At 37.3% G+C, this 16572-nt stretch overlaps 1 protein-coding gene across 2 annotated transcripts in view; it reads left to right on the forward strand.

The window, feature by feature from the left end:
- Nucleotides 1-16572, forward strand: part of CREB1 (cAMP responsive element binding protein 1) — a 99866-nt gene that overhangs the window by 62842 nt on the left and 20452 nt on the right. For both annotated transcript variants that reach the window (XM_006889125.1, XM_006889124.1), the window contains 2 exons: nucleotides 10731-10831; nucleotides 13924-14066. In XM_006889125.1, coding sequence (XP_006889187.1) covers nucleotides 10731-10831; nucleotides 13924-14066 — 244 coding nt within the window. The remainder of the gene's footprint in view (nucleotides 1-10730; nucleotides 10832-13923; nucleotides 14067-16572) is intronic.

Consider the following 16572-nt stretch of genomic DNA (forward strand, 5'->3'; position numbering starts at 1 on the left):
TGGCACATAACAACAACAACAACTTCAAATGAGTATCATGTTGTTGTGTGCCATCAATTCGGAACCAACCCATAGATGACCTCTCAGTGGATTTTCCGAGGCAATAACTTGCACAGGAGATTGCCCACCCTCCTCTCTTCTGCAGAGCAGCAGCTGGTGGACTCGAACCTTTGTCTTTAGGATGGTAGCACAGCTTCTTAAACACTAGGCTACAAAATCTCACTAAGGAACACCATAGTACAACTTAAATGCATTAAGCAGGACTTTTGTGCTCTTGTTATTATATTGTATAACATCGAGTTAGAACCAACTCATAGTTGACCTTCCAATGGGTTTTGCACAACAGTTGAATTGTACACGAGGAGGTTGCCCATGTTTCTCATACGGATCAACTAGTGGATTTGAACCGAGTGTCTTTGGGATTGCACTGTGGCTTCTTACCAGTAGGCCACCAGAACTCCATCCATTTGTTGACCACATTTTCATTAATCATATGTGTCAGTATAGTCGAGGTGCAAGAACAGACCGTATTGAACTGCACCATCTTTACTCTCCTGATGCAGTTGTCTCGACGGCACATAACAGCAACAACATTCTCATGAATATCACATAAACCTCAGAAAAAACAACAAACACATATGTCAGATGGAAATGAGTGTTAGGAAAATTAAATAGAGAAATGATGTGAAAGAAAGACCTATTTTATATAGGAGTGGACAGAGAGGTTAAAGAGAGATCAAAGGACATTGAAGAAGAGTAAACTTTGGTGATGGTCTGGGAGAGCATTCCAAAGAGTAGAAAAATAAAATTCAAGGGCCTCAGAGATCAGAAATATATTTGGCCTATCAAAAAACAGCAAAAAGATGTTGCTACACTATAATGAGAAATGGGAAAGTAGTTGGAGATGAGATTTTTTCCAGTAGAATATTGATAGTCCTTTGTAGTGCGGTGCGAGATAACCCTGCTAATCATATATTTAAGAGTTGTATGAATTTTTTTTTTCTTTTACATCAAACGTAATGTCTCCAAATTTCTGATCTCTTAAAAATGGCCAGCAAAGATGTACAGGAAAGACATCCTCTAACATATTTTTTAAATATTTGAACTGAGAAAAGGTACTTATCTATGCATGGGATAGTAATGCAATTAAACATTTTGAAAAAAAGTGCACTATGGAGAGATAGTTTTAAAAATAGAAGTTTGGAAATTTTCTACACTTTATTTATTACTACAAAATGATGTAAGTTGTTTTCTCTAAAAGTTTAAATTTAGACACTTTAAAACTTCTAGAAATAGAATTTTTCTAAACTCTTCAGAAGTCTTCCAGAGTTGCAATAAGTGTGTGACTTACTTGTTAAAAATAGGAAACTTTCTTGTTAACATGAATAAATGAAAAAACTTGTGAGATGGAAATATACTGGCTAGATAAATCTCACCAAAATCTTGCATAATTGACAGGTAAAAAAATAAAATGTTTTACTTTTATCAATTCAACCATACATGCACTTAATTTTGTATCTGTGTGTCATTTTGCTATCTTTTTTTTTTTTTCCCAACAGTGTCAGGTATTGAATCACTTTTCAGAAAAGAAAGTTTAGATTCATATTTTTGTCTTATTGTAATAAAATAGTAAATTTTTTTAGTTAAACCTATTAAATTCTGTTAGCAAAATAAAATTTTATGTTTTTCAAGTTTTAAAACTTAGAAATATAATTTTAATATTTGGGGTTTTATCTCATTAAAATATTTTCCTATTATAAAATAACATTAGATTTACAAGATTGTGATTTATTTACATAAAGGTTTATTATAGGTGTCATCTGCAGATATTAGAGATTATTATTTTAATCTTAAATTTTTTGATGTAATAAGTATAAATTTAACATATAAATCTCATGATCAAGGAAAATGCAGATAGTCCCAACATACAAAGGATTTCGTTCTAACAACTCCCTCCTGAATCAGTTCTGGGGTAGGTTAGATACTTTTTCTCTCCACCTCCTTAGTCTTTATTATTGCTGCCCTTTTTGTCAGTGTCTTCATAAATCCTCTCTTTGTTGTTGTGTACCGCAGAGTCAGAACCAACCCTTAGCTGAACCTACAGTGGGTTTTCAAAGGCAGTTAATTGCCTGGGAAGAGACGGTGCATCCTTCTCCCACGATCTTTGTCTTCAGGGGTTAAAAATATATGGTGCTCGCTTTGGCAGCACAGACCCTAAAATTGGAACTATACAGAGAAGATTAGTGTGGGCCCTGTGCAAGGATGACACGCAAATTCGTGATGTGTTCCAGTTGGGGGAAAAAACCCAACAGAATATTTTATATAAATATACACAATCTTAAATCTTAATCCATGTGTTAAAATATTTACTCTTCACAGTGAAGAAGAGTTGAAAAACTCCACTTGAATTATCCCTTACAATAGGATTGGCATTTCTGGTCAGAAAATTAGTGTTGTCTATGATTTTTGGAGGGTTGGGGTTTTGGTTTTTTTGTTTGTTTGGTTGTTTGTTTTTTCACATTAGGTATATTTTATAACTTCTCAATACTTTCATAATTTCCTGGTTAACTTTAATAAAGCAGTTAGTGTTCGGATCCATATTTTCAGGTAACTAGAGCCCTGATTTAGTTTAAAAACATGTCAGCTAATTCTTTCACCGTAAGTTTTTGTTCATTTTGCATTTTCCTTAACTTGGTTTATCTAGTTAGTAATTTTTTTTCTTTCCCACCTTTTCCTTCTTATCAAAAATAATTTTTTTCTTTGTGTATAAATCTTCTCTTGGCTTTTTATAATAATTTACTCTTGAAATATTTATCCTTTCATGACAAGACTTACTTGGTTCTGAATAATGTTCTCCAGATTTTCCATATTATCTGCTGTTTTATTTTTCGTTAATGGTGCCATGAGTCTCCCCTTATTTATGTGTACCTTACTTTGTTTATCCAACCGTCCTTTGATGGACACTTGGATTATTTATTTCTCTGTCTTTGTTGTTGTAAATCATGTTGCCATGATCACAGGTGTGCCAGTAGCCTTTTTTTGTGGTATGATTGTTATGCCTTTAGCCTGTGTGGGATTGCTAGATCAAATATTTATATTTCCAACTTTTTAAGAAACCAAGAAACTGTTTTCCACAGTAATTGCACCATTTTGCATTCCACCAACAGTGTGTGCGAATTCTAATCTCCCTGTGTGTTATTGTGTTGTCCTATTAGTACCCATAACGATCCTCTGAACATTGACTGTGAACCTTGTATGCTTCCGTCACTGTCTCTGACAAACTTAGCCCCATGGTCAGAGTCACTGTGTCAACCCATCTCACCCAGGATCGTCGTCTTCTGCGCTCACCCTTTACCCTTCCAAGCATGATATCCTTATTGAAGGACCGGTCTCTCCTGGCACTTACTAGATTTTTTTTTTCTTCTTACTGAGCAAAGCTTTTGTTCTTGAAGTGAAATGATATCCACCTTGCTGAGTAGTTGGTCATGAAGTTCTTGGTCCTAATGGTTATATAGTATAATTCATTATAGTAGCAGTTGCTCATACAGCCAGGGAGGAAAAGTAATCTTTTCCCCTACTTAAAGGATTTTTGGCTCTGTGCCAGAGATCAGCTGTCCACAGGTAATGGATTGGGCTAATTTCTGGGTTCTTGATTCTCTCCTAGTCTGTATGTCTGCTGCTATTCCAGTACCGGCTCTTTTGTCTCCTTTGGCTGTACAGAATCTTTTGAGATCAAGAAGTATAAGGCCTCTTACCATATTCTTTGATTTTCTCCTACTATTTTTGCTTTTCCAAGATCATCTTCCTTTTACTATAAAGTTGATTAGTTTTTCTATATCTTTAAGGGATGATAAGATCTAGATAAAAATTGCATTGGATCTGTAGGTGGTTGGTGGTGGTGGTTTCGGTGCCACTGACTCCACTGCAACTCCTAGCAACCGTGTGAACAGCAGATCTGAATCTTGCTCTGCTTTTCACTGTCATCACAATCCCTGCCCTGCTCAAGTCCATTGCTGTAGTCCCTATGCCAGTCCATCTCTTGACGGTTTTCTTCTTCAAGTAGCATTCTTCCTTCCTCAGTATCTTTTTCCAAGTACTGGCCCTCCCTGACAACATGCCTTAAGTATGTGAGATGCGAGTTTCTCCATCCTTGCCTCTAAGGAGTACGCTAACTAAGGTTGTACATCTTTCAGGACAGATGTATGTGTTCTGTTGGCAGCCCATGGTATGTTCAGTACTTTTGCCAACACCACAGTTCAAAGGCATCAGTTCTTTAGTCTTACTCACTTTCCAGCTTTCACAGTGGAAGCAGTTACAAATACTGTGGTTTAGATCAAGTGTACCTTTGTCTTTTAACAGACATCCTTGCTCTTTACTGCTTTAAAGTTGTCCTTGACAGATTCCCCAATTGCAGCATGTCTTTTGATTTCTTGACTGTTGCTACCATGGCTGTTGATTATGGATTCAAGTAAAATTAAATCACTGATAACTTCATTCATTTCTCTATCTATCATGATGTTGCCTTATTAGTCCAGTGGTAAGGATCATTATTTTCTTTTTTTTTTATCTTTTAATTTTATTATTTTTTGTGCATATACCATCAAATCAGATCTGACTGGTACAGGAGGAGATTGTTCTTCCTCCTCCAGCAGAGCATCTGGTGGATTTGAACTGCACAACTCTGGGATTGCAGTGCGGCTTCTTGCCACTAGGACACCAGAGCTCCCTTATTTTCTTAATGTTGAGATATAATCCATATTGAAGGCTGCTTTGATCTTCAGCAAGTGCTTAAAGTTTTCTTCTGTTTAAGCAAGCAAAGCTCTGTCATCTGCATAATACAAATTGTTGATGAGCCTTCCTTCAATCTTCTTACTATAATCTCCAGCTAGTCCAGCTTCTGAAGTGATTTGCTCAACAGATTTGAATAGGTATCAAGAAAGGGTACAAGCCTGACACACATCTATCTTGATTTTAAACCCTTCAAGTAGTCTTATTTGTTCTGTGCAGACAACTGCTTGTTAGTCTGTGTCTAGGTTTCAGAAAAGCATAATGAAGTGTTTTGAGATTCCCATTCTTCTCAGTGTTAGCCATAACTTGCTATGATCCACACAGTTAAATGCTTTTGGATGATCAGTAAAGCACAGTAGACATTTTCTGGTATTCTCTGCATTCAGTCAAGATCTGACAGCAGGTAGTTATTTGTATTAACATTTTTTTCATTGTTAACTCTTATTATTCATGAGCATGGTATATTATTGATGCTATACCTCTTGAGTTTTTATTGTTGTAATATTTTATTGTTTTGTTTGTATCTTTTATTAGATTTATTTGTAAATACTTTCTTTTTAGGATGACATGTAATTGTTTTCCTAACTTTATGTCTCTTTGTAATTGTGGAGGAATCCAACTAATTTTTGAACACTGATCACTAAAAAGTTTTGACAATTTTCTCCTTCCTCCTTTGAAAAGAGAGGAGGACCTACAACCAGGAGAGGAAAATAAAATTGATGAATGGGACCTTCTGAAGACTTTGAGGAGAATGGGAATCCCAGAACACTTGAAACCTATACTCAGATTAGAAAGCAGTCCTCAGAACAGAATAAGGAAACATTGATTGGTTCAAAATCAAAATCAGGTGTTTTTCCATACCTTTTCGGTCTATATGTAGAACAGATCATTTGGGAGGCTGGACTTCATGAGGAGGAATGTGGCATCAGGATTGGAGGAAGACTCATCAACAACCTGTGTTACAGATGACGCAACCTTGCTTGCTTAAACTGAGGAGGACCTTAAGCTTGCTGAAGAATGTCAAGGACTGTAGTTTTCAGTGTGGATTGAAACTCAACATCAAGAAGACAAAGATTCTCTCCACTGGGCCAATTGGTAGCACCCTGATAGATGGAGAAGAGGTTGAGGTTGTTAACAATTACAGCTTGCTTGGCTCCACAAGCAACACTCTTAGCACCAGCAGTCAAGAATTCAAAAGATGTGTTTCATTGGGAAAATCTGTCCAGGACCTCTCCAGAATATCATGTGAGGGACTTCTCTAAAATTTATAGAATACTCCAATACCTTAACAAGAAAAAAATAGACAATCCAATCACAAAATGGGCAAAGGATATGAATAGACACTTCACAAAAGAAGACATTCAGATGACAAAAACACACATGAAGAAATGATAAAAATCTATAGCTGTCAGAGAGATGCAAATCAAAACAACTGAGATACCATCTCAGTCCTGTAACAATAGCAAAGTTCAACAGAGCAGCAAACAACAAATACTGGTAAGGGTGTGTCCCTTATTCACTACTAATGGGAGTGTAAAATGGTGCAACTACTATGGCAAGCAGTATGGCGCTATCTCAAAAAGCTGGAAATAGAAATACCATTGGACCCAGCAGTTCTACTACTGGGAATATACCCTCAAGAAGAAACCAGAGCTGCCACCCAAGCAGATATATACATACTCATATTTCATATTTATTGCTGCATTATTCCTAATAGTAAAGAGATGGAAGCAACCCAAGCACCCATCAACAGATGAATGGATAGGAAAAACTATGGTATATTCACACAATGGAATACTACACAGCACTGAAAAACAAGGAACTCATAAAACAATACACAACATGAGTGATCCTGGAGGACATTATGCTGAGTGAACTATCTCAGTCACCAAAGGACAGATACTGCATAACATCACTGTCAATAAATAGGAATGACTTGAGGGAAACTATGGAAAGGAGGATAAATTATGAATACTCTGTTGGAACAGAGGAAGGAAAGAACCGTTTAAGAGGATTAGGAATTATTTTTATGACAACAGTCCAGAATAAGAAGTGCATTGAAGTGCATTGGAAAGTGGACTGGGGACAGAAAGTGTGCAACAATGAATGAATGAAAGTCCAACTTTTCTGTAAACTTTCATTAAACTCACAATAAAGAAAGGAGGAAGGAGAACTGTTAAATGTGGTTAATTTTAGTTTAAATACCTAGTAAGCCCAGGACTGACTACTGTACTTAAGGAGCTCTGGTACTAGCCTGGTGTTATGAAGTTGCACCGCAATCCCAAAGGAACAATGTTCACATCCAGCAGCTACTATGTGGAACAAGGATGAGTAATCTCTTTGTGATTACTCTTATCTATAACCCACTGGAGGGTCCGCTATTGGTTGGTTTCTACTCTACAGGCACACAACAACCTATACTTTAGTTCCCAGGGAACTACGTCTATTTTGATTGTCACTGTATAGTTCATTTTAAAATATCATATAATGCTATGTAGGCTTTTTTTGGTGTTATGTAACAAAATGGGGAGCTCTGGTGGTTGAATTTGTAGGGAGCTTTGCTGCTCATCCAAAGGTGGAGTTTCTGGTGATTCAAATTCCCTAGCTGCTCCCATGGAGAAAGAGAAGTGCTCTTAATGCTATTTACAGTATCCAACAACCCACTGGGACGTCAGCTATGAGTTGACTGTGTGGCAGTCAATTTTTTGAGTGTGTAGCAAAAGGGAATAAGAATTTTAAGCAAAACACTAAAAGATCAAGATTGAAACTTTACAAGTATACCAGGAATGGTTTGGCTATTTACATTTTCATAATTTATAAGTAGCCTAGATTAAACAGCTATTAAAAGGCCTCAGGAGTCAATTAAAGGACAGGTGACAGCAGATGAGGACCAGAGCAAGGGGAAGTCCATCAAAAGAATGCAATAGTAGCATGGTAGACTGTCATATATAACTGGGGTATCACTTTTCAGATGGAGCATCTTGTGTTCCAAGGATCAAGTCGACCTGGATGAATTACTAGCTAGCTGCTAGGTTGGTGACATTTCTGATGGACCAGGAGATTCTCAAAGTTCCTGTGGCCTTGCAGCCTCTATAGAGGTGCCTGTGGCTCACCTTCAAAGAGTTAAACTAAAATACTTAGGACTGATATGGATATCACGTTATCAAATGGGGATTGATAACTTTAAAAAACTATTTAATGAGCTGCAATTAGTAGCACTTATAAGATTTTTTTTTTCTTTTTGGACACTTTTTATTAACCCATGGGAATGTACTTTATAGTTCCAAGTTCTCCTGAGATAGTAGCTTCAAAGAGGAAGTAGAACGTTTGATGTAAAAGAATCTGTGATGTAATAGAAATAGCTTTGAATTCCTTTACATTCAAAAAGTGAAATCACTCCAAGGAGATAAAATAATTACTTGACTCTAAGTAGACATTTATAGGTCACAGGAGGGGGCCTTTTGCCCAACTAAGGGCATAGATTAGCTGATCAGTGGGAGGAAAATCAAAAGATTACATATGAAAAGCCATTTATGTAATTTAAAACTGTACTTTGGGTAGTTTACCATGTTTAATGACCTTTTTTGTTGTTAATGAATTTCAACTTGGATGTGTTAGTCTACTATATGTCCTTAAAAGGATGGGGAATATTAGGCTTAAGCAAAGTGGCCGAAGGGAAAAAGAAAGAAAGCAGCCAAGTTCTCAGTGGAGTATTAGTGAAAGGAAACTATGTTTGTCAGTAGTACTGTGCACTTCATGTTTAATCTCATTATTTCTTGAAACTCTGACCCTGTCTTAAAGCCTTTTCAGTTTCTCATTTGTATGTAAGAAAGTCTGTGCAGACTATATACACTCAATGTGTCACCTGGGACATTTTAAAGTGAGTGTGCATATCACAAGAGGGAAACAATCTTTTTTTTCTCCCAAGAAAATGATTTATGTGCTTTTAGAGTCTGACATATCTTAGGTCAGTAGGTCAGACCTCAAGAAAGTGGTCTCTGGGAAGGCTGGTAGGGCAAGTCATGAGCACTGTCTTTGAATGTTAGAGTTAGGCTGCTAGCTCAGAGGCTGATGATTGTTGGGGAGCAGGGTTGCAGACAGGTGGCTTTGGAGGCTAACAAATCTAGAGGTCATCTAAGGGAAAGCAGGGCCACAGAGAGCTGGTTTGACAACCCAAAGTTGGCAAGTCTCCAGTTCAGGTCTGAAGGCCATTGAACAAAAAGCTCTTTCAGCCAGAGTCCAAGCATACCTTCAATGTAGGACACACGCTTGAGATGTCTCTCTACTCAGACAAGGCTGATCACATCTAACAGAACCACTTGCAATCCTGTCTTCTTAACATAGAATATATAGTACATATTGTTGTTATTGTGTACCATGAGTAAGAACCCATTCATAGCTGACCCTCCAGTGGGTTTTCAGAGGCATTTAATCACAGTGGGAAAGATTGCTCATTTTCCCCAGCAATGCAGCTGGTAGATTTGAAAGATATGTCTTTAGGTTTATAGTGCATCTCCTTAATACTAGGCCACCAGAGCTCCCTAATATAATTATTTATATTCTGTTACTATTCAATAATAGTAATATAATGCTCCTAATAGATCATTACACTGAGAATCATGGCCATGGAAGGCACACAGTAGTACAGTGACAGAAGAATTATTGATGACCTTGAACTGTGGTGTTGGAAAAGAGTACTGAATATCCCATGGACTGCTGAAAGAACAAACATGTCTTGGAGAAAGTGCAGCTACAGAACTCTTTGGCGGCAAAGCTTGTCTCACATACTTTGGGAATGATACCAGGAAAAGCTATTGCTTGAGAATGTGGAGGGACTGTGAAAGAGAGGAAGCCTCTCCATCAGGGTGTTGACACACTCACTGCAGCAAAGGGCTTGATTGTGCCAGAGCTTGTGAGGATGGCACTGGATAGGAAAGGGGTTCAGATCTGTTGTTCATGGGGTCGCTGAGTCATATTTAACTCCTAGCACCAGTCAACATCTCCATTTGAAAGACTTCCTACTTCTGAATATTTTTCTTACTGCCATTGCCAGAAATTTAATCATGCTAATCCACATAGACCTTGGTGTCTTGGTTAAATCAAACCAAGATTATAAAGTGTATTGATTACACTGAGGAGTTTCTAGTCTAGTAGAGTTGACTTAAGTTGCCACTGGGCATCATTCCTACTTTTGTGACTTGGGTGAGTTACTTAATCTTTTTGTAGCTCAGCTTTTCAAACTATACAGTGGCCATAAAAGAAAGCTCTTAATAAGTTGCTATTATTAACATCCTGTGTAAAATCTTTATTCATGTATTACTACTTTCCAGTTCAAGGATATATTTCAAAGATGCAGATTTTTACCTGGAATTTTTCTTTAATAAAAATTTATAGAATGACAACTTTGAAACATGGAACCAGAAAGGGGTATTTTGGGGCTAACTGCTGAAAACAAGAGTCTAGCATGTTAGGAGATCACCTATCAAAAGTGCTCATTGTTAAACATACTTGTGTTTACACAGTAGACAAAAATATTTGTATTGTCACTGTGTATACTTTTTACTATACCTAGCCCTTCACTCTTTCATGTCAGAAAGCAACTTTTGTTGGTAGTTTTGTTCAAACAACTGAAAGGAAATAGCTGAGAAGCGACATCGATGGATTTGATATTGACTACATGGATTCTTTAAAGGAGATTACTCTATCTGAATATGACAAAAAATTTGATATTGACAAGTTCTCTGACTTCTTATTTTATTACCTGTTGAGTAATTAGAGTGCGGGAAGAATGAGTGTGGTTGTTTCCCATAAAAATTCTTTTCCCCCTACTGAAGCATGTATAAGACATAAATATATTTTTTTAATTTTGCATTGCTAACATTTATAAAAATTGTAAAGGAACTAAATTTGAGTACCAAGATGAAGATCTTCTTTCTTTCCAGATTTCTACCATTGCAGAAAGTGAAGATTCACAGGAGTCTGTGGATAGTGTAACTGATTCTCAAAAACGAAGAGAAATTCTTTCAAGGAGGCCGTCTTACAGGTATGGAAGTTAGTGGTTCAAAGAATTTAGAATTGCAGATGGTGCAGGAAACCCTAAATAGTTGCAGATAAAAGAAAGGAAATGTTAAAAGCCAATTAGCTCAAAGGTGAAGAAAAGAAACCCATTACTGACAAATCAGTCAGTTCTAAGTCCTCATGGATCATCCTTGGGTTTCCGAGGTTGTAAATCATTAGGAAAGGCTTCCTGTCTTTCTCTGGTGGAAGAGCTAGTAGATCTGCACCATTGACCTTTAAGCACCCAGCACATAACATCTTTCATCTTGACCGACTTTTTTCAAGTTGAAGCTTATTATATGCATATTCCTTTGAACAGTCCTAGGTAGACAGTTTTTCTTCTGCTAATTCTCTTTATGTCCGTTTTCTCGTTAGATGTATATCATTTCTTACACTATGCTATTTATTAATTCATTGTCATCAAAACTGAACTGACTCATAGCTGACCCTCCAGCAGGTTTTTAGAGGCTGTAAATTGAATGAGAAGAGAATTGTCCATCTTTCTCCTATGGAGCAACTGGTGGATTCAAACCCCCTGCTTTTGAATTGTCAGCACAACTTCTTACCCACTAGGCTACATAGCAGCAATAGGTTTGTAAATCATATGCCAGTTTGAACTCAGCTCACCACTGTTGAGTCCGAACCAACTCCCAGCTGACCCTACAGTAGATTTTTGGAGGCTGTAAATCACACAGGAGAAGATGGCCCATCTTTCTCCTGCAGAGCAGCTGGTAGGTTTGAAACATCAGAGAGGCTCCAAATTTGGGTTAGCAGTGAAACTCCCAAAGGACTGTGTCACCAGAATTCCTTATGCCAGGGTGGATATTTAATACTTCTCTCAGAGTGATACTTTTTTAACATCCCCAGATTATAGGAGCACCTTACTGTAGATAATATGTTTACTGTAGAAATTACCTAGCCTATGTCTTGCCACTAAGCTCTACCAAAATATTTTTTTTATACATATAAATCAGTTTATATTCAGTATACCCAGGAAGGGAAATTCCATAAATTTCTCTGATAAGCTTACTTCAGAGTTTAATAAGCTTAATACTCTTACTTATTAATAATACAAATTATTTCTGCATTCCAAGGGATAAGTAGCACAGGGTTCCCCTTATTTACTTGGATACTCTTTTCCTAATTTGTCCTGCAAAGATAAATTGCAGACTATTTAAGAAAAGCCTCAGGTCAGCGTAGTCCCAAATGCTTAATCAGTTGTGTGTGTCCATAATTCTAACATGAAAAGTTCTATCCATGTCTCAGTTCCCTTGGGTTCAGATAAACAAGGTCTCCCAGTGACTTATACCTGTCAGAGGAATGACTCATGTGACTGTAGGATAGCAGGCTGGCTTTGAAGCAACTGGTGAACAGTGGGCCAGGATCCTGTAGACTATGACTTGTGACACAGCTAGATAGTGACTGTGGATAATGTAGGCTAGTGGTGTAGAGACAGTGAGCAGGTGGAAGCTATGTCCCAGGCAAAGGAGCTTTTCCAGAAGAAAAAAAGCACATGGTACTGAGGTCCCATGAGATAATATAAGCCTCTAGTAGGGTGGGGCTTTTGTCCCATCCTAATGCTCTCTCCTTAATACAATAATTACTTTAGCACAAAATAGACAGTTAATCATTATCTAGAGAGGACATGTGAATGATAAACCACCCAGAGATACTAAACTGGCCTTTTTCTTAGTCTTTGAGAGGACATGTGAATGATAAACCACCCAGAGATACTAAACTGGCCTTTTTCTTAGTCTTTGCCATTAAACATCCTGAATGAATTATCAGTAAATTGATTTCTGGGTCTTAAGAATCTTATGTTCCTGGGATATGCTGTATGTATTTACATTCATCGTTTCTTTTCTTTTAAATATAGCTCATATTAGAATTTGACTTGGAAGTCTATCTCACATTAGTATATACCACCTTTGATCATGAAGCAGATCCAGTCAGGTATGAAGAAATAAGCACCACATAGTTTCTCTTTATATATTTAAATACAGAAATTCTACGTTCTCAGCTCTGCTGGCATAGTCCATAGCTTATTTAGCTCTGTCTTTTGGTGGTTCGAATCCACCAATGATTCCACAGGAGAAAAATGAGCACCCTGTGCCTGTTACGATTTACACCATAGGAAGCTTGGTGGAGGAAGGAAGAATAGTGCTGAATAAAGCAGTGAATTTGAGTTTAAGGCAAATCTTGGCTTGGAACTCATTTGCTTAATATTAAAATATACTGGATAAATACAGAATTTAAAAAAATTAATCTTTTATTTGCCTTATTAGTTTATATGCTATTTTCTAATGCAGGTCATTACAGTATTAAAATCTTAATTAATCACATGCAAGGTGCTTTGAGAGCACAGATGCATAATGAAAAGGTTGCTTTCATGAAAGCTAATGGAATCTTTGCTTACAGTGAAACCTCCTCAGTGGAGTATGATTTTAAGTTTATGGATTCCTAGACCTAGCCTTTGGATCTTGAGTAAGCACAGTATTTAGTCCAATATTTGATGATGCACTTGTGAAACTGGAGAATTGAAGTTTATTTCATAATACAAGCTGGATTTTTATCAGAACAAGCAGCTTGGTAATGATTAGTTTAGATCCAGAGGAAATACTCAAAGTGTCCGACACGTGATTTCATCTAGCTTGGTGTTTTTTTCTAGCAATTTAGTTCAAAAACATGGAAATCATGGTTATCAGATTTGCAGATGATAACCTGAAGGGATAAATTTATTTGAAAGGAGGAATAAGTATTTTCAAAGTTCATAGTAGCCAAGGAAGATGGACTGAAATAAAATTAGTGAAATGTTGAGTAGTTGTTATAAGCTTTCCGAACTTGGATTTAAAATAAGATTATTACAGAATTCTAGACTAAAAATTCATTTTTTAAAAAAAAGGATAATTATGCTATTTAAATGTTACCATATCATCCATTTTGAGTTTATACTTGTAAACGTTTATGTTTTAAACTTCCATTCTAAGTACTAACAACATTTTACCCATTTTTTAAAATTTTTTTTCCTATTACTTATATTTATCCAGTATATTTTAATCTAGTTCTTTATTTTTCTAGGAAAATATTGAATGACTTATCTTCTGATGCACCAGGAGTGCCAAGAATTGAAGAAGAGAAGTCTGAAGAAGAAACTTCAGCACCCGCCATCACCACTGTAACGGTGCCAACTCCCATTTACCAAACTAGCAGTGGACAGTATAGTGAGTAACAGAGAAACTGACTGAATTATCTATATGGGAATCATACTTACCATGTCTTTTGTGAGTCTGTATTGTATTTTCTTTACTACAAAAACCTCACTGCTGTCAAGTTGAAACCAACTCATAGCTGACTCTCCAGTGAATTTTCAGGAGCTATAAATCTCACAGGTGAAGATTGCCTGTCTTTCTCCTGTGGGAGTTCTGGTGGATTCAGAGCAGTAGAAACACTCAGCCTTTGGGTTAGCAGTGCAGCTCCCTACTGACTAGGTCTCTAGAGCTCTCTATAGTATATATAATATACATAGTATGGTAGTGCAGAAGGAGCAGATGCAACATGACGGTGGCCAAGTCCCACTTCATAAAGGGGAACTGGCCCGATCAATAATGTCCATAGAACCATACAGATAGCTTCACAGTCACACCATATGGCACCCCATATGCTCCTTTACCTAATTTTACCAGTGTTGATTGCAAGACTCCCAGACTTTATTCACTTTGGGGCCTTTATTAGTTTAATAGGAGAGTTTGGGAGGCAAAGACTATCTCACAATGTAAGTCCACGTTTAGTCCAGCAATCCCAAACCAGTCTCACTGACTCCAAGACACCTATACTTATTACCCTAGTTACTGTCTGGATCCATCTCATCCAGAGTCTTCCTCTCCAATGCTATCCCTCCACCCTTCCAAGCATGATGACCTTCTCCAAGGACTGTGCCCTCCTGGCCACATGCCCAAAGCCTGTCCAATACAGACCTGTTTATTCTCTTGGTGGTACACAGTATGTTTAGTATTCTTCTCCAGCACCACAACTCAACTCAGACATCAGTTCTTTTTCTGTTACTCTTAGTCATTATCTAGCTCTCTGATGCATAGCAAGTAATTGCAAAGACCATGGCCTGGATTAGGTGTACCTTATTCTCTAGACTGACATGATTACTCATTAGCACTTTGGAGACGTTCATAACAGCAGGCTTCTCCAGTGCAGTTTTTCTTTTGATTTCCTGACCGCTGGTGCCAAGAGCATTGATTGTGAAGCCAAGCAAGTTGAAATTGTGAACCTCGGTCTCTTCTTCATCTGTGATGGTGTTCTGTGCTCAGTAGTGAGAATTGAGAATCTTTGTCTTCTTGATGTTAAACTTCAATCCATTTGGAAGACTACAGTCCTTCACCTTTTGTAGCAAACACTTAAGGTTCTCCTTAGTTTCAGCAAGCAAAGTTGTATATGTATCATAGGTTATTAATGAGTCTTCCTCCAATCTTGATGCCACACTCCTCCTAATAAAGCTCAGACTCCCAAATTATCTGTTCCGCATACAAATTGAAAGAGTATGGATTTTTAAGGGTGCTCTGGTGGCCTAGTGGCAAGGAGCTGTACTACAATCCCAGAGGTACGCGGTTCAAATCCACCAGATGCTTTGCTGGAGGAGGAGGGGCAATCTCCTGTACTAGTCAGACCCGATTTGATGGTACATGCACACAAAAATAATAAAATAAAATTTTTAAAAAAGTATGGATTTTTTATTTTTAATAATGCCCTTTCCTTGCTTTATTTTGAGGACTGCTTCCTGGTCAAAGTATAAGTTTTTCATGAGCACAGTCAGATGTTCTCGGATTCCCATTCTTCTCAAGATTAGACAGTTTGTTGTATTCTACACAGGCAAATGCCTTTGCATAGTCAATGAAACATAGATAGACATTCCTCTGGTACTCTTTGCTTTCAACCAAGATCCATCTGACATTGGTGATAATATTTCTAGTGACATAGCCTCTTCTAAACTCAGCTTACATTTCTGGTATTTCTCTGTTGATGTGCATGTTCCAGTCATTTTTGGATAATCTTCAGTAAGATTTTGCTTGTGTGTGATATTGTTCAATAATTTCCACACTCTGTCAGGGCACCTTTTTTTTGGAATGAGAATAAATATGTGTTTCTTCTACAATATATATGATGTTGTTGTTAGTATCACTGAGTCAGACCCACCCCATAACTGACCCTCGAGGGGCCTTTCAGAGGCAGTAAATATCATGGAAGGAGATCGCTGAACTTTTTCTCTCGAGGCAGCTTGTAGATGTGAACTGTGTCCAGCTCCTTACCATTAGGCACCAGCGGTCCCTGTAGTATATATACTATATATAGTATACTATCTTCCAAATACAGATTTCTTCAAGTCATTTCTTATATAGGTCAATCAAACTTTAAACTCTCTCTCTCTCTCAGGTGCATATAGGTCTTTAAAGGCTTCTTTGAACTACTACTTCAAATTACAGATTTCAGTCCTTATTTAAGATAAAATGTAAGGCTTAGGATTCTAGTTATTTGTTCAGATAAAGAGTATATCCTTTTTTTTTTTAATATGCTTAGGACCAAAAATTTTCTCAGTGTTCGTCTTTCAGTTATTATCTTCTGTTCTAAAGTTGTTGTTGTTGTTGTTGTTATGTGCCGTCGAGTCGTTTCCGACTCATAGCGACCCTATGCACAACAGCCCTAAACCCTGCTCTATCCTGC

The sequence above is a fragment of the Elephantulus edwardii genome, unplaced genomic scaffold, assembly GCF_000299155.1.
Source record: "Elephantulus edwardii isolate Elephantulus edwardi_28Jun2011 unplaced genomic scaffold, EleEdw1.0 scaffold00075, whole genome shotgun sequence".
NCBI lineage: Eukaryota > Metazoa > Chordata > Mammalia > Macroscelidea > Macroscelididae > Elephantulus > Elephantulus edwardii.